General features: G+C 42.2%; 1 protein-coding gene across 4 annotated transcripts in view; it reads left to right on the plus strand.

Moving 5' to 3' along the window:
- Positions 1-18,732, plus strand: part of sox5 (SRY-box transcription factor 5) — a 270,199-nt gene that overhangs the window by 75,767 nt on the left and 175,700 nt on the right. For 2 of the 4 annotated variants that reach the window (XM_068004704.1, XM_068004706.1), the window contains exons 2-3: positions 3,276-3,333; positions 10,527-10,758. In XM_068004704.1, coding sequence (XP_067860805.1) covers positions 3,296-3,333; positions 10,527-10,758 — 270 coding nt within the window. In that variant the 5' untranslated portion in view covers positions 3,276-3,295. The remainder of the gene's footprint in view (positions 1-3,275; positions 3,334-10,526; positions 10,759-18,732) is intronic. The other 2 variants (XM_068004705.1, XM_068004707.1) reach the window with 1 other exon arrangement.

Consider the following 18,732-nt stretch of genomic DNA (forward strand, 5'->3'; position numbering starts at 1 on the left):
AAGAACAATACATTTTTGTTTCCTTGGCTCAGTTCAAATCTGTTTTGTTTAGAAAAAAAACGTGGCCTCTGTAACAATGCTGAATTCTGTCTGCCTGGCTTTACTGGGTGCAATTTCACTGCAAGTTAGGGTCTCGAGGGAATAGAAAGATGAAAGAAAATAGCTTGAGCGCTGTCAAAGGTCGTGACCTTGCTGCACAAAGCCAGCAGTTTTACTCCCAAATCCCTTCTCCTGAAAAGCTCTTAATGAAATAATATACTATGGATTTGAACACCTTGTAGTCTTTATTAAATAGCAAGTACCCTATGTTTTGAATTAAGATTTTTTTTCCATTATGCTTTAGTTCAATCAGTCTTACAGTGGGATTAGTTTGAATATGATAACAAACTTTCATTTTAAAGTAATATCCTACTTCATTCAGTGTTTGAATTTCTATCACTTGGCAAACCATTAACTTGAGTTGAGGGTACCTGAAATGTAACTGTGCGTAATTCGATTTTAGGTTCCCAGCTAATATCTGATTGTTTCACTGGTTCTCTCGCAACTTGTGTGCTACCATCTGAGGCCCAACTCACTGACAGGCTGCTTAGGTGGCCTTAACCATCTCCTCGCCAGTCTGGTATCCACATTACAACATGTGGGGAGCCTTGCGGAGAAGTCACTACGCCAGATGGCTTTGAAAATTTCAGCTAGATTACAGCGCTGTACACGATGAGCTTTAATCAAAGGTATCATCAGTCCAACTGAACTGTTAAAGAAATAAGGCTTCCTTTCCAACACTGTCCCAAGAAAAAATCCATTGAAATAAATCTATTTTTCGCTTGCTATCCAAAATAGTACGGCTTTACTTTTCATTAATACCCTCTACTCTGGGAGTCCCAACATAGCACCACACACTAACAGCTGGGTAAACTCAATGAAGCCATTGTCTCCATTTCCTCCTACCTGCACTGGTTGAGGTACACCTCCTCCGTTAGTGCAGCGAGAACCCGGGCAGAGTTTATCCTGTCGTTTAGCCGAGTTCCTGTTCCTTTTACGATCGAATTTAAATACAATACATCAGTGTGCCCATTCGAACCCACAGGCTCTGTCTTTTCACAAACTTAATTTGTTCTACAATATTTTCTGCAAACAATAAGACGTTATTGGCTTCCGTGTGTTAAATGTGGCAGTTTATCAATGTCATCATTTTCATCAGTCCCAGTGAGTGCAAATTAACTTTTTAAGCACATTCTGTCTAGTAACACATTGAAATAGTTTTGCCTGCACAAAGAGAGAATCTGGTTTGTAGAGCATTGTACTAATTTGAATCATCTCAGTTGTAAAACAGACAAATCTGTTCTATATGTGTACAGGTAAACTTGATCAAGAAGCACCAGTGACGGTTTAAATCGTCTGTTTTTCACTATTGTACATTCATTGGGAAGAATGGTTATATGCAAAAACTGACTTGTGACATATGTGTGTTTCTGTGTGATTGCTTGTGTGTGTGCTAATATATGTGTGTATGTGTGTGTATGTGTGTATGTACGTATATGTGAGTGTGTGTGTGTGCTTGTGTAGAGTATTTACTTTTTGGTATATGAGTTGCCCTGGAGAATGTTGTCAGCGGACAATGAAAGCTTTTTTCTCTCTGTTGGCAACAGTAACCGAAGCCCCACTGACCAAGAATAGTCAATATTTGTTGAATCTTTCTCTGTAATTGGAAAAGATTCCACTTATGCACTTTGTAATGGCTGGTTCGATTTATGGCGCACAAACGAAAGGAAAGGAATGTTTTGATTTTGACATAATAAATATTTTCCTGATAAACATGCGGGCAGAGGGTATACAAGTGATGACTGCTGCGGATCAAGATGGAAACTGGAAGTCTTGTCTGGCTGCTGCCACAACTGGGACTGGGCAATTGACTGCGGTGTTGGTCCTGTGGTCTCAAGACCCTTAATGTTGTCCAGCTGCAAGGCTAAAAAGTCTGGGTTTTATTTTTAATGTGCGCAGTGCCAGCATGGACATGGGCTACAGAGACTATTGAAGCATTGTCTACTCGACTTCCCAGAATAGCCCAGTTAATCACTTTGGCTTTAAAGGGAATTTCCTCATGGAATTCTCTACTGAAAATCTAATCAACTGACCTGCAGAATCCAACAATAAAAGGCCTTTTATTTTGGGCGGGCTCTATACTGTAGCCTTTTGTGCGGAATGAACCCTCCCAGTAGGAGTGGATAGTTGGGTCTGTGTGTTGTGTGTTATGTGTACAGCCTTGTATGTACTTCTAACCAGATGCTGGACTGCATTGGCCAGTTTAGTCTCAGTGTGTATATCATCTCATGTCAGGTTCCATTACCTGATTACCTCAGTTCCCAGTCAGATTGGATCTAGATAAGTCCCGATATTATGGCTATTCCACGTTGCTAGCTTTAGAAACTGGGAGCTCTCCTGTTATTCTCTCCTTATTTGCAGCCCAGTTGGTCAGGAGAGATTAAAGAGACTCAGGACTAGAGCTCTCTTGTATTTTTTTTCTTCTCTCTCGTGGTACAGTTAACTGTAAAATTTTGGCACGGGGACTTCTCACTTTTCCATGGAGGTCGGGTTTAAACTTGATCTGATGACTTAGAAATTTCTTGCCAGTAAATTTGCACCACTCTGGTGAATCTAGTCCTCCCGAGAAATAACAAGAGAGACCGATCGGGTGAGTGACATGTTGTTTACAGGTTTCCTAGAAGGGGCCTCTGCTATATTTCATCTGTCAAAGTTGCCTTTTCTTCCCGTTAACAATGCCCGATTGTTTTTGCGGAGAATACAGGTTCCAAACGCAAGAGAATGCGGTGCTATATTTTTCCTGCCAAATTCCTAACTCTCTTGTTTTCTTTGCACAGCGCTCACAAAGGAGCCATAACTTACCATCAACTGTGAGCTTTTTTTTTTGGTGCCACAAAGCTCCTCTGTTGCTTGGCAAATAAGCATTTTTGGACAATGAAGAAGCAGCCATCCAGCGAGCTAGTCTGTCACGGTGGCAGTGGCGAGCAGGGAAAGTGGCTGGATCGGCGAGCAGTCTGATCATGTCTAGTGACTCGCAGCAGTTAAAGTCCACGAGAGGGGTTCTTCTGTAAGGCAGTCAGGCGATTCTTATTATTTTTTTTGTGTTGTTTCTTTGCTTTTTTTTGTTGTTGTTGTTGTTTGCCAACAGGAATTTCAGACACAGGATCAGTTACATCAGCGGTATGCAAAAATTGCTAGATTTAGTTTGAAACAATTGTTGGTGCTTGTTTTGACAGAGGCAAGTCCTGCTTTCAGCATGCTCAGTGGTCCTGAATTACCTCAGGAATTCAAAAGGTGAGTTAAACCTGGAGAGGCGAAAGAACTTTACTCAAAGGCTGATTTTATTCCTTTCTTTTTTTTACTCTCTCGCTAGCTTCGACTGTTTTAAATATTGTTTCAGAGTACGGGGGGGGGCGAGTTAACGATAAGTGTTACCTTTCTTTATGTTAAATGTCTTACTGAATCTCTGCGACGAGTATTTGAAATGTGTGTGCTTTTGTTTCGTTGTGGGTTTTTTTTTAAGTCATTAGTTCATAGAATCATGCAACACAGAAGGAGGGCATTCGGCCCATCGTGTCCGTGCCGGCTCTTTGAAAGAGCTATCCAATCAGTTCCATTCCCCCGCTTTTTCCCCCACAGCCCTGCAAAAAAAAATCCCCCCCCTTCCCCAGTTAAAAACAAACTTTTGTTATTTACCGTGTTTATTTTCAGTGTTACTGTTAGTCGCATGCTACCTACTACCCATTTAAGGACTCGCGTTTCAGCTGCTAAGGCAGCGACAGTAAATTAAGTCCTTTATAACCTCGCCGAGTGTACTTCAACTTGCCACATGTTGGTTGTAAAGGGACGGTGGATGTTGACGATCGTGCCCCTGTGTTCAAAGAAACATTACCGAGAGCTCGATTGCCTTTACACCTCCCCGGTGCTGTCACATGACGAGACAATTGGCCAATGTCACCATACCACATTTGAGAAGTTAATATTGGTCAGAATGCCTCGAAGCTAGGAGCAAATTCTTCATCTTCCTGTGTGTCTCCTAATGTTCTATTGATAATTGATGGCAGTATGACATTAAGGACTTTGTTCTTGTCTTCTTGTGGACAGGAAGCTGTGCTGGCAACCTCAGCTTTGAGGCAAAGAGAACACAAAGATTGCTTTGGTTTGTCTTAAGGAGAACAGGGCTGGATGGGTGATGGGTTATATTATCATAAAGAGGGTTTTCTTTTATCCCTTTAGGCCCTTGTTTAACCTAATATAATTAGCCATACATCTGTAGTTTTTTTTTTACAAGTTGCCTATGGCTCCCGTAGCAAAGCGGGCTTTTCAGAAACAATTTGTTTCATTTCATCTCACTTTGAACTTAACATCAGCAACGAAAGGAAAATTGCTTGCGAAGGTTTCGATAGATCTGTCCAAAAAAAAAAGAACCCGAAAAGGGAACGCGTGTCATGCTTGTTAACTTAGCATCTCAATTTTTTTCCTCCTCGCCCCCCCCCCAAAAAAAAACTTTTAAAAACGATTCCCAAAATTAATGTAAAAACATCGAGGAAACGAATGAACAAGAAACGAGAGTGGAGTCGTGATTTAAATCAGTACTATTGGTTAAAAAAGGTATCTCTCCTCCGTTGAATGTGTACATTGTACACTGGTCATTACCTAAAACTTGAGTATGCACAGTAGCAATGGTTTTCTTTACACCTACAAAGACCTCTCACATTTTTTTTTGGCAAGGACCGAAACAAAAGTTTCTATTATGTTAAAGTAAAATAAACAAATTGTAATGGCCGATTGCATATCTCCCAGTAACTGAATTATTGGCATGCTCTCGGCGCGTTTCGAGAACAACAGTTTATTCAGCTGGACTCTCACTGAATTTTAATACATAAAGCATATAACACAGATGAAATGAGACAGAACGTACTGAGTGTCGAAATCTTCAGTCTATCCTTTATACAATCAAATGGTGTTCTAAAAATGTCACTATTTTCAAGTACGCTTAATTGAATGTAGAATGAATCACTTCCACTGAGTTGTATTCAGACACTTAGCTATCAGACTCCTGTGTCAGGGGCATAGATGAAGACAATTGCAAGAAATAAGTGATTAGAAATAATTTAATATAATTCCAGCACGTGTACCTTGAAGAAGGGGTTTCAGACCAAATATTTGCAAAAGCGTTGTGAAATTATTAAATCAAAGTAATTGACTGCTATTTAGCTCTTGGATGTCCTTTGGGGTTTTAAGCATGTGAATAGGCTTTTTTTTTGTCACAGAAACTGTTCAGAAACGCTATATAAAAAATGCCAGTGCTTAATATCGCCGAGGAGATTGGAAATAAAGTTAAGGTTCTAACGGGGCATTTCTGGTGTTAACCCTTTGGGGACTGGGCGCCCTCCTCGATTCCCGAAATCTGTCCGGCATTCGTGCCGCACAGTAGGTGCAGAGATGATTTTGTGAATCTTGCCACACATAAATGAGAGAAACAGACAAGAACAATATTCATGTAGTAGCCTGACAGCGTCCTTGAAACACACTAACAAGAAACTCTAATCTTGTTGGATCTTTGATGCTAAATTGCCCCCATGGTTCTGGGGCACAGACACCGTTGAGTTGCCTTATTTTGTAATGCTATGTGAAAATATTGTCACAGATTTTTGGAAAGCAGACATCTGAATATAGACCGGTGTATATACTTAATCGTTCTCACAGAGTCCTTAGTGGGAGAAACATTTTCAAAGAGTCTCAGTAAAGCCCATGCAGTGCGTACTGCAAAAAGGCAGCATGATTATGAAACAAATTCGGCAAACGAATGTTCTTTGATACACATTACCTACAGCAGTTCATGAACAGTGCCTCACTGTATGAGTGTGTGAGTGCCACAACTCACCATACAAGATTGTGTGAGGAAGAGTAAGGGGACCAAGCAACAAGATAGGGCGAACAACAGGGTGGGTCTAGTTGCAATCTGAGGAAAAGAAAAGGGGAGATGTTAAATGGTGGGGAGAGGATGATGATCATTTCCCATTTATTTTCCTTCTAGTTACGTGTGCTAATCCCATTTATATATTACACAGGTGTTTTTACAAATGAATAATGCTAATATACACAAGACAAGGCTTCTATTTTTGAAGCTTTTGCTCTTTTTGGTTTGGCATTTTGCAAAGTTAATTTTTGAAATATTAATTTTTGCCATCGTTCATCTCCAAGCTATTCTCCTTGATTGGGAGACTGAATGAATCCAGTCCAGGCACCTCTCCACAGGTACCTTCAACACCCTGTGTTGTTTGACCCATCAGGGTGCACACTTGAACGATGTTGGAAGGGACTCACCATCTAATGGGCATTCCTTCTCCCCCTTAAAGGAACGGTCTCAGTTTTCAGGCAAGCTCAGGTTAAGGAACAGCCAGCTCCTAAAACTCAGTTTCCACAATCACTCTGCTGGCTGCTTGCAAAGTTTTGTGATACAGTTTCTGCAAAGTCTTTTTCCCTCCATTTCTTTCCTCCTCCAACTTTCTGTCCTCTTAACTCTCTCCACTTATTCCTCCTTACTCCTCCTCCCCTCCTATTCTCCTTCTCCTCCTTTCCTTATCCTGCTTCTATCCCTATTGTCCGCTCCCCATCCTTCTCCTCTCCCCAGCTCCTCTCTTCCCCCTTCTCCTCCTCCTTTCTCCCGCTTTGTCCTCCTCCTCATCCTCCTCCTCTCCTTGTCCCTTTCCTTGCCTCTACCCTGCTCATCCTCTCCTCTTCCAGAGCTGTTAACTCCCTTTGCTTGGGTACAGTTCAGTGGGTCATCATTGCTGTCCAGTATTGCTCACACAAGTAGTCATTATTCATGTGAAATCCTTGATAGTGAGTGGATCAGCATATTCGACTGTGGAGGGTGTCACAGTGACCTGACCCAGCATCCACCTCATCCAGTATCCACACACGCACTTCCAGCAGGGGTTGCTGAATAGTGATCAAGAGTGGGAACACTGACTGATTTTCCCCTCCCTAACCATGAGATACTGTGCCCAATTGTAGCACCCCTACTGTTACCACAGCCGAGAACAGATGACTTCGCACAGACAGGCAATCTGCATAGCTCAGCAATGAAGACTTTTCTTTTAAACCATTGCAGGAGTCCAGCAGGTTTTTTTTTAACAAAACTTTTTGAAGTATATTTTTTAACGTGGACATGATCAGTGAGGTGATCAAATAATTTTTATGAGCCGTTAAATCATAATCATAAAATCTTACAGCACCAAAGGAGGCCATTCGGCCCATCATGTCTGTGCCGGCTCTTTGAAAGAGCTATCCAATTAATCCCACTCCGCTGCTCTTTCCCCAGAGCCCTGAAAATTTTTTCCCTTCAAGTATTTATCCAATTCCCTTTTGGAAGTTAATATTGAATCTGCTTTCTTTCAGGCAGTGCATTCCAGATTATAACAACTCACTGCATTAAAAAATCTCCTCATCTCCCCTCTGGTTCTTTTGCCAATTACCTTAAATCTGTGTCTTCTAGTTACTGATCCACTTGTCAGTGGAAAAAGTGTCTCCCTATTTACTCTATCAAAACCCCTCATAATTTAGAACACCACTAACAAATCTCCCCCGTAACCTTCTCTGCTCTAAGGAGAACGATCCCAGCTTCTCTACAGTCTCCGCATAACTGAAGTCCCTCACCCCTAGTTTCATTCTGGTAAATCTCCTCCGCACCCTCTCCAAGGCCTTGACATCCTTCCTAAAATCTGGTGCCCAGAACTGGACACAATACTCCAGCTGAGGCCTAATCAGAGATTTATAAAGGTTTCACATAACATCCTTGCTTTAGCATAATGCACCTATTATTTACAATAGGCCAGTAAAATGGTATATCCTTACATGCCAGAGTGATAATGGCCCTTTAATCCCTGTTAAAGTAATCTTACGAAATTCATTACTCAATGATAAACAATAGGGAGAGAATTGTTCTCGTCACTATGCATAGCTACATCCTTTTGAAAGCATTTACCTTGTCGTTACATATAGTGACCGCACAGATCCTTCCCCCAATGTGTTTCACATCAGAATGCAGTCACAGGGTAACCGTGACAATTGCCAATGAGGCATCCCATCATCCTTCTGCGGTTCATGGATTCCAACATTGATATGAATTAAGACAGTCAGTTTAGATCGTGTTTATCCGCAGGACCAGTAAACTTCACAGGATGGGTGTAGAGTTTGCATCTGTTTGAGATGCATACTGTGTATGGAACCATCATTACTACCAGCCCTAATTAAACAATAACTCGATTGAGTTATATTCCTGAGCAGGAATATCTCAGCAGATCCTGAGCTCAGTGGTCAGTCAGCATGCCATGCATAACAACATTTTTAATTCCATGCTGGAATACTATCCCCCCTACTGTCGGTCAGACTTTGGTTCCAGTAAAATGTGCACTAACGCTAGTTTATACCCGCAGGCATGAATGTCAATGTTGTTTGAGTTCTGTTAGTATAGGCTACGGTATTAACACATTAAAGGTACAGGGTCCCTTTTGTTGATGTTCGTGGGCCAGACTAGTTACACTGCACATCTTAGGAGGGGTAATTTTAACCCCATCTGCCCAGAGGGAAGCTGTTGCGATCGGATTGGCCGCCCAATTTTACTCTCCATTGACTTCAAAGGAAAGTAAAATTGAGTGGGATGTAAAACTAGTGGTGATGTAAAGTGTGTTGCATCAATACCAAGAGTGTAGTGTAGCTCTGGAGTGAAGTCGACCTGATTGAAATGCAGGACCATCTTGGGGAAGTAAAGATAGAAAGACTTGCATTTATATAGCGCCTTTCATGACCACAGGATGTCCTAAAGCGCTTTAAGCCAATGATGTACTTTTGAAGTGTAGTCACTGTTGTGATGTAGGAAACATGACAGCCAATTTGTGCACAGCAAGGTCCCACAAACAGGAATGAGGGATTAATGGCAAGATAATCTGTTTTTTTAGTAATGTTGATTGAGGAGGGTAATACTGGCCAGGACACCCGGGAGATCGCTCATGGTCTTCTTTGAAATAGTACCATGGGATATTTTACGTCCACCTGAGAGGGCAGACAGGGCCTCAGTTTAATGTCTCATCTGAAAGACAGCACCTCCGACAATGCAACACGCCCTCAGTACTGCACTGAAGTGTCAGCCTGGATTAGGTGCTTTAATCTTTGTGGAGATTGGACCCTCGACCCTCTGACTCAGAGGCAAGAGTGCTACCACTGAGTCACAGCTAACAGCTTGTCTGACTCCATTTCAGCTCTGGGACACTCTGAGGTCGTGGAAGGCACCATATAAATGCTAGTCCTTTCCTTTCTTTTCACTAGACATGTTATAATTGGTCTCAGGAACCCTGGGCTGAGGAGGAGAAATTAGCCAGAGTTCCAACCCGTGATCTCTATCCAGCAATCCTTGGCCTGAACTGCATGTGTGTGGATGTCAGGTGAAGTCAGGGTTGAGTTTGTATGTGATGCCACCACAGTCAAATAGCCCGTCAGCACTCAATGTAAAGCCTAACACGTGCATAATGGCCACTTTGCTGTAATGAAAGCTGGCTGATACCTGAGGAACCCTACCTCAGCAAAGGGTCAGCTCCATCAAGAGAGGGGAGAAAATTGGCAGAGGAAAAGAAAAGTGACTGACAGTGGGCTACCAGTTTTGGTCTGGGCAAAAAATGGTGCAGAACTAGCAGTATAACTCAGCACTACTGGCTCTGCATCACTTTAAACAGGTACTGGTCTCAGCCCTTTGGAATAACAGTGCCTTTAAGCTCATGTCTTTAGCTCATATTTTGCCAGGTACGGTAGTGTATTGGTTATGTTACTAGACTAATAATCCAGAGAATGTGCATTCAATCCAACCATGGGAGTTTGGGAATTTGAATTCAGTTAAAAAATCTGGAAATAAAATGCTGGTATCAGTCAAAAAAAGTGACCATGAAGCTGTTGGATTGTTGTAAAAACCCAACTGGTCCTTCAGGGAAAGAAACCTGTTGTCGTTACTCACTCTGGCCTATATGTGACTCCAGTTCCACACCAACGTGGATGTCTCTTGACTGCCCTCTGAAGTGGCCCAGCAAGCCACTCAGTTTTATCAAACCACTACGCAGTGGTTCACGAAAGTGGCCCACCACCACCTTCTCAATGCAACTAGGGAACGTCAATAAATGTCGGCCTTGCCAGTGATGCCCACATCCTGAGAATGAATTTTAAAAAAAGAACATTTTAACAGATGACAGAGTTATGACATTTGTATAGAGGTTGTTCTCACTGAACTTTGAAACCACTCAGTTTTTTTTTACAGCAATTGTATAGGCTTTGATCTCCGATATTTGATTCCTGTTTGGGTGGATCAGTAAACCAGGGCATTCTTTTAACACTGGGCCACATGATTGTATTTCATGGTGTCCATCAATGGAACAAGAATGGTACAACTGCTTCATGAGGATGTCACATTTCTTCTTTTCATTTTGTTCCTGAAGGATGTCTTCCAAGAGACCGGCCTCTCCGTATGGAGAAACAGATGGAGAGGTAGCCATGGTGACAAACAGACAGAAGGTAGAAGAGGGAGAAAGTGATGGACACTCTGCTTTTCACCTCCCTCTTCCCCCAAGCTTTTCCAACAATCTCCACACAGAGGAGCTACACACACCGTCCGCGTTGACCAGAGAGACTTTACGTTGCGAGAGTCCAACGTCTCTGCATGACACAGTGGTATGTTTAACCTTACTGCGATATATGAGCAGTTAGTTAAGAAGTGTCACGTTAGCTACTCTTGATAAATGTAGTGTTTTGAGGAAAGGCCTATTGCAAGGATTTATGACTGTTAGAATCTTAAATATAAAAGAACAAATTTGTGTTCTAAGTGCATCAGGTCCCAGTAGGGTTGCCAAGTCTGGTTGGACATATTCCTGGAGGTTTTATCAAATGACCTCCCATCTCTAAATGGCCCCACCCAGTTAAACTGCCCTTTTCCCCATCTTCAATATTTTTATAACTAATTAACAAAAATGTTCAAAGAAAATGAAAAAAAAGCACAATTTTTTAATGCCTCGATGATTTTTCTCCCAGGTGTTACTCACAGCAATGTCCAAGAGATTGATCTGTAATTCCTGGAGACTCCAGGACAATCCTGGAGGGTTAGAAACCCTAGGTCCCAGATTTGAGGGGGCGACAACAGGGCTTAGCGATTTCAGTCCCCACATTGACATTCTGTGTCTCGCCAATACTTAGGGGTATTTTCACCGTCTTAAAGAAAATTATAAGTCTTGTTCAAATTGATCAAAAAGTGACTGACCGAGAAATCTGTCTCTAGTCTGTTTAAGTGCTGAATGCTGCGTTTGACGATTATGGTTTAATTTGCTTAAAATAATAAAGAAAACAGAAGCAGACTTATAATTGGCAAAAGCTAAAATGAAAGGAGTAACTCTTGAGTAAAAATAACTTTGTAGTAAAACCGGTTGGTGCTTGATTAATACACATCTGTGAAAGATAGGCACAACAGTGGGAGGGAAAAAAGACTTCAGAAAGGGAGAAAAGGATTAAATATGAGAACTGTCTTAAAGAAAGAGCATCTGGCAATGCAAACAACGTGAATCTGTATTTCAATTAGCGAACACTTTAAATTCTCAATAAACTTCAATCCCATTGTTTCTTTTAAAATTTCTCACTGAGTTTGTGTTTACCCAGATGAGGATGGAGAGCTAGATGTTTTTTTTATTTTGTTGGTCTCATTGCCAGTTAGAGCATAGGTTAGATATAGGGTAAAGCTCCCTGTACCCTGCTCCAACACTGTGCCAATGTCTATTGTGACACTTCCATTTCCCCCACCAGCCATCCTCACTGAGTGACACTGGAAAATCTGGTGACAATTTGTGCAACACTGTGGGAACTTCTTTTTAATCGCTGTTGCCTCAAATTCAGTAGGAACTGAGTTGAGATTTTCCAAGCAGTGGACCTGTGGACCTTTAGAGTTATCAGTGAGGGGAGGTTTTCATCTGCTCAGTCTGGGCTTGGTCCAAGCATGGCAGAGTTGGAAAAAGCACAGTGCTAGGCCTCCGCAGCTCCCAGTACTAGTCACATTTCTAAAAAACAAAAGCACCACGGAAGAAGACTGACCAAACCGCGTGCTGAAGGCTTTATGGGGTAACTGTTCCAGTTTTTGTGCTCCCAGTGAAGACGTGCAGACTAGAATATTGGCCATGCATTGGAACATAGGTACAGGAATAGGCCATTCAGCCCCTCGAGCCTGTTTCGCCATTCAATTAGATCATGGCTGATCTGTATCTCAACTCCATTTACCCACTGTGGTTCCATGGAGCAGCGGTTGTCATCCTTTTGATGGAAAGTCTAGTGGGTCGTGTAAAGGTCGTGCCATCCTATGCAGCCAACATTCCGATATGTGCTCCTGTTATGCAATGGGAACAAAAAACCCTCTATTTTAAAACCTGTCTGTCATAGTGTTAGCAGCATTGCTTCTCGTGTGGTCATCTGGGAGTGTTGTGTTGATATTGGAATGCACCATCCAATTTATTTTTTATCCCCCGCTCTTTATCCCAGAACCTTGCCTTCTGGTTAGCTATTGGTAGGGAGGCTAACCCTCCCGGATTGGCCTGGAGTTGTCGGGAATTAAAGATTAATTTTTCGGACACTGCTGCGAGCAACCCAGGAGAAAAACCATCGGGGCATTTAAAAAAAAAATCACATACGGGATAAAAGGTCATTTGATCGACAGTCAAGAATCATTCAATGGGGTAATGAAGCGTCTTTTCGCTTTCCAATTGGCGGGGGAAGGCGCGATGCCGCGAGGATGGACGGTGTCGAGTGACCAATGGCGGGAGCGTAGGGGGCGGGGTGTTTGGAAGCGGGAGGTCATGTGATGAAAACTCCCGGACTACGTCCAACCAGAGTTGGCAAACCCTTAACTGTGAGTCTGAAGACCTAGAGAAGATCTGTGTCTGGCTCTGGGGGGAAGGGGTAGAGTGGAGTATGAGGTAGTGGTGTAAAATGCCAAAGGAATAGATTGAAGTGCGGAAGACCATGAACAGCTCAGCACTAAGTACAGTCCCTGAATAAACAAGTAGTTTTGTCCTGTTTGCCAAGTATAACCGTAACCATCCCTGCGTTTATAGTCATTTGGATTCTGGATAGGGTTGCCAACTCTGGTTGGATGTATTCCAGGAGGTCTCATCACATGACCTACCGCCTCCAACTGCCCCACCTCCACACTCCCGCCATTGGTCAACCGACATGTCCATTCTCATGGTGCACCCCTTCCCACACCAATCGAAAAGCGAACAGACTTTTCGGTACCCGATTGGATGATTCTTGACTGTCAGTCAAACAGGTTTCTTTTTCCCCTTCTCCAATAATAAACAAAAGTATTCAAAGAAAACAAAAAAAGCACAGAATCTTTTTTAATGCCCCTGTGATTCTTTTCCGGAGTTGTTTGGAGATTAATCTTTAATTCTTGGAGACTCCAGGGCAATCCTGGAGGGTTGGCAACCTGAAGGATTGACATGTACACTGCTAAATCCAGCTTCCTTATCCTGGTGGCACCCAGTTTTTCATGGATCACTGAGGCTGCTGGGGGGATAAGGGAGGTGGATTTAGCAGTGTAAATGTCAGGGGCTGGACCATGGTTGCCTGAGTCCCTGAATCCGAATTAAAACAACACCGATTTAAAGGCAAGCTTGTGAGTCGAGGGAGTCAGCGTGTTATTCGTGACTACAGTGAAATTACTTTTCCTGTTTGCTTATTCATTTCCATGTATGTCACAATATTCACATCAGCCTTTCTGGATAATCTTTGAGCCCTAACCAATCAGACACTTTGTGAGCTCTCATTACTCGAGAAGCAAATCTCAGAACATAAAATGTGGCTTAATCGTTCATGTTGGATGGAATGACATCTACCCAGCAGCTTGTTTAATGTCAAGCTACAGAGAAAAAAAAGCTGATATAGAGGCAGGATCAGTGGATTATTTAAGACCTAAAACATCCTCTCCGAGGATTGTGCCCATTCACATATGTACGACATTAAGTTTGCATAGATTACCTACGACCAAATCCATTCTGACTGGCAGAGAAGTTGAGAGAGATTTACATTAGAGAATCGAGAGAACTCAAGGGCTTTGTCACAGCAATTGTATAAAGTGATATACAGTGTAAATCTACTGGTGTGTCCCTAGATAGTGCAGAGGCTTACAGCCTCTCAGAGCACAGATTACTGCCTTATCTTGTCATACTGAATTAACACAGTGGAACACTGCTAAACAGTGGTGACCTGTTCATCTTTGAGAATTGCAGCAGCAAGAAGATGATGTAGTGATGGTATTTAAATCTTTCTTTAACAGCAGGTTGTTTCTGAGTTTCAAGCTGCAGTATCCATAAGAACAGGCAGTAGGAAATCACCAGCAGTGCTTCCTTACCTGGTCGCTTTTTTTACTTAATCGGCTCGGTTTTAAACATATTTAACAAATCTAGGGGCCATAAATGAAGGATAGTCACCAATAAATCCAACAGGGAATTGAAGAGAAACTTATTTACCCAGAGAGTGGTGAGAATGTGGAACTCGCTACCACAAGGAGTGGTTGAGGCGAATAGCATGGATGCATTTAAGGGGAAGCTAGATAAAAACATGAGGGAGAAAGGAATAGAAGGATATGCGGATAGGGTTCGATGAAGTAGGGTGGGAAGAGGCTGGTTTGGAGCATAAAAGCTGGCATGGACCAGTTGGGCCGAATGGTCTGTTCCTATGCTGTAAATACAATGTAATTCTATTTGTTTGAAATGTAAAGTAACACAATACCAATGCTATCATTCTGACTCACAAAAAGTAAATTCTGCGAGTGGCAAGAGAGCCTTTTTGGTACGAACATCAAATGGCCCCATTGGCAAATGGAATTGCTTTTAGCGAGGGACTCTGTAAGTGAAGCAAGCGTTGTGATGTTTTTTGCGTGAAATAAAAATGTGCTGATTTGAAATCTTAAAAGTTTGTGCAGTTGGGGGATTTGAAAGAAGCTTTTTTTGATTTCAACAAACCCATTGTGGACCATTGTATCCAACAGGAGAGCTCAAATCCATGCTTAATAACTGAATTTTGAATCTTTCCTGAAGTGTGACTTAGATGTGGAGTGTATTTGTTTCTAGAATCCTGCAAATGACAGAGGGTCCAGCGTTCAATGAGTTCTTTATACCGGAGTCATTTGTAACCTCTTTCCTTTTTTTATGAACTGGCCTTGAGATGTTACATAGAATTACATAGAATTTACAGGACAAAAACAGGCCATTCAGCCCAACTGATCTATACTGGTGTTTATGCTCCACACGAGCCTCCTCCCACCCTCTTCATCGAACCCTATCAGCATATCCTTCTACTCCTTTCTCCCTCATGTGTTTATCGAGCATGTACTATTCCCCTCAACTACTCCTTGTGGTAGCGAGTTCCACATTCTAACCACTCTTTGGATAAAGAAGTTTCTCCTGAATTCCCTATTGGATTTATTGGTGACTACCTAGTTTCGGTCTCCCCCATAAGTGGAAACATCTCTTTATTTCACTTGTTTTCACCTGCCTTTTGATATTTCCAGAAGTTTATGGTTAGAGTTTGAGGCTGTGGGCAGGAGTGTAGGTATCCCTGCTTGTGTTTGTATTCTCATCTATTGCTGGAGTTTCTGATGCACTGGGGCCTGCCACTTCTATTTGTCTTTTCACTACTTCTTGTCCTGTTTTTCTTGCCAATATCTGGGGGGTTTTTTTGTCCACGGCTGGGGTTATTACATAGTTACATAGCATTTACAGCTAGAAACAGGCCATTGGGCTCAGCTGGTCTGTGCTGGCGTTTATGCTCCACACGAGCCTCCTCCCACCCTACTTCATCTTCCCCTATCAGCATATCCTTCTATTCCTTTCTCCCTCATGTGTTTATCTAGCTTCCCCTTAAATGCATCTATGGTACTCGCCTCAACCACTCCTTGTGGTAGCGAGTTCCACATTTTCACCACTCTCTGGGTAAAGAAGTTTCCCTGAATTCCCTGTTGGATTTATTGGTGACTATCTTATATTTATGGCACTTAGTTTTGGTAAATATGTTTTAAACGGAGCCGATTAAGTCAAAAAGCGACCAGGTAAGGAAGCACTGCTGGTGATTTCCTACTGCCTGTTCTTGTGGATATTGCAGTGTGGAACTCAGAAACAACCTGCTGTTAAAGAAAGATTTAAATACCATCACTACATCATCTTCTTGCTGCTGCAATTCTTAAAAATGAACAGGTCATCACTGTTTAGCAGTTTTCCACTGTGTTAATTCAGTATGACAAGATAAGGCAATAATCTGTGCTCTGAGAGGCTGTAAGCCTCTGCACTATCTAGGGACACACCAGTAGATTTACACTGTATATCACTTTATACAATTGCTGTGACAAAGCCCTTGAGTTCTCTCGATTCTCTAATGTAAATCTCTCAAGTTCTCTGCCAGTCAGAATGGATTTGGTCGTAGGTAATCTATGCAAACTTAATGTTGTACATATGTGAATGGGCACAATCCTCGGAGCAGATGTCTTAGGTGCGGTAGTGAGGCTGGTCCCGGTCCCCATCAGATTATGGCTCCCTATATTAGGGTTGTTTGCTCTGGGGGATTGGGGGGGGGGATGCAGTTTATTTATGTGTTGTGGTTGGCATTAGGAGTTGGGGTTGGGGGCCTATTCGGGTTCAGGGAAAGTCTGGGTCAAGTTTAGGGTTGTTTTGTTTTGGTTTTGGGGTGTTTTAGGATAAGGGTTAGTGTAAGGAACCTGCCTCCATAAGAGATGGTGTTAAACCTTCTACAGCTTCGACCTGTCGCAGAGCAGTCGGAAGGCAACAATGCTTCTTGAAAGAGAGAATCTCACCTGTACTGTTGGGAAGAAGTGTCGATGGCAGCCTCTGACTTGAGCTTTGCTGACACCTATCTACAGAGTTAGGAGAACATCTAAAAAAGCGGATCGAACATGACTGACATTGACAAGCTCTGGCTTCTGTATTGTTGCCTCCTCTACCCAAACGGAAAGAGCAGTGACCCAGATAGTCACCCATCCTAAGACTGGGTTCAGGACCACCTGATTTGGATTTCCCCCCTTCCTCCCCCTTTTAATGACTTAGATAACACAATGGAAAACCATATATCCAGGTTTGATGATGGCACAAAGATTGGTGGCATAGTAAGTAATGTAAACGGGAGCATAACATTTTACAAAGAGACATTGATAGACTAAGTGAGTGGGCAAAACTGTGACAGATGAATTTCAATGCAGGTAAGTGTGAGGTCATCCACTTTGGACCGAAAAGCATTGATCCGAGTATTTTTTAAATGGTGAATAGGTAGAACCGTGGACGTCCAAAGAGATTTTAGGGTCCATGTAAACAAATCACTAAAATATAGTGGTCACATATAAAAAATAATCAAAAAGGCTAATGGAATGTTAGCCTTTATATCTAGAGGGCTAGAATATAAAGGGGAGGAAGTTTTGTTTCAGCTATACATAGCCCTGGTTAGGCAACATCTGGAGTACTGTGTACAATTCTGGGGACCGCACCTTAGAAAGGATATATTGGCCATGGAAGGAGTGCAGCGCAGATTTACAGAATGTTACCTGGGCTCCAAAGGTTAAATTATGAGGCGAGATTACATAAACTAGGCTTGTATTCCCTGGAATATAAGGTTAAGGGGTGTTTTGATGGAAGATTTCAGGATTTTGAAAGGAATTGATAGGGTAGATAGAGAGAAACTTTTTCTGCTGGTGGGGGAATCTAGGACAAGGGAACATAACTTTAAAATCAGAGCCAGGCCATTCAGGAGAGAAGTTAGGAAACACTTCTTCACACAAAGGGTGGTAGAAGTGTGGAACACTGTCCCACAAAAAGCAGTAAATGCCAGCTCAATTAATAATTTTAAATCTGAGATCGATAGGTTTTTGCTAGCTAAGGCTATTAAGGGATTTGGAGCCAAGGCGGGTAAATGGAGTTAGGATAGACATCAGCCATGATCTCATTGAATGGTGGAACAGGTTTGAGGGGCTGAATGGTGTACTCTTGTTCCTATGTTCCTATGTTACCTCCCTTTTTGTTGCCTTTCTGTTACAAGAAAGCATGCTTACGCTCTCTCAGGGAAAGATTCGCATTGAAAGCGGGAAACGTGCTTGCTGTGAGACTTTTTTTTGAAGCACTTCTGAAAATTAGGCCCATCATTTTAACAATTTGACACTACTTACAGATCTTTTCTTCATTAATTAAATTAACTTTGAATGCCACCAGCTATATGAACAGCGGGCTCTTTCATCTTCATTATAACTACCTGCCTGGGTTTCTTGCTGTGAGCTGAGGAGTTCAGTCTGCTGTTCAACTCAGTACGATGAGCTCACACCAAACATCGCAGATGGGAAAGCGTCTTACAGCCTCCCCACCCCCATCGCCCCCAAACAAAAAAAAAAGGAGCACTCTGTGGGGTTTGGAGGTCATTCATTTCAAACATATAACAAGAGGCACAAAAATCTCATTGGATCTATACATATCCTTCCTTTCATATAAATGTACCACGGGAGAAAGAAGCAACAATTTCCATTACACATTAAACTCATACATTAAACAAAAAAAGATAAAAGCAAATATATTCAGGGATGTCTGTTGCATTAGACTAGTTGCAGGAGGCTATTCA

Source organism: Heptranchias perlo, chromosome 24 (assembly GCF_035084215.1).
Source record: "Heptranchias perlo isolate sHepPer1 chromosome 24, sHepPer1.hap1, whole genome shotgun sequence".
Lineage (NCBI taxonomy): Eukaryota > Metazoa > Chordata > Chondrichthyes > Hexanchiformes > Hexanchidae > Heptranchias > Heptranchias perlo.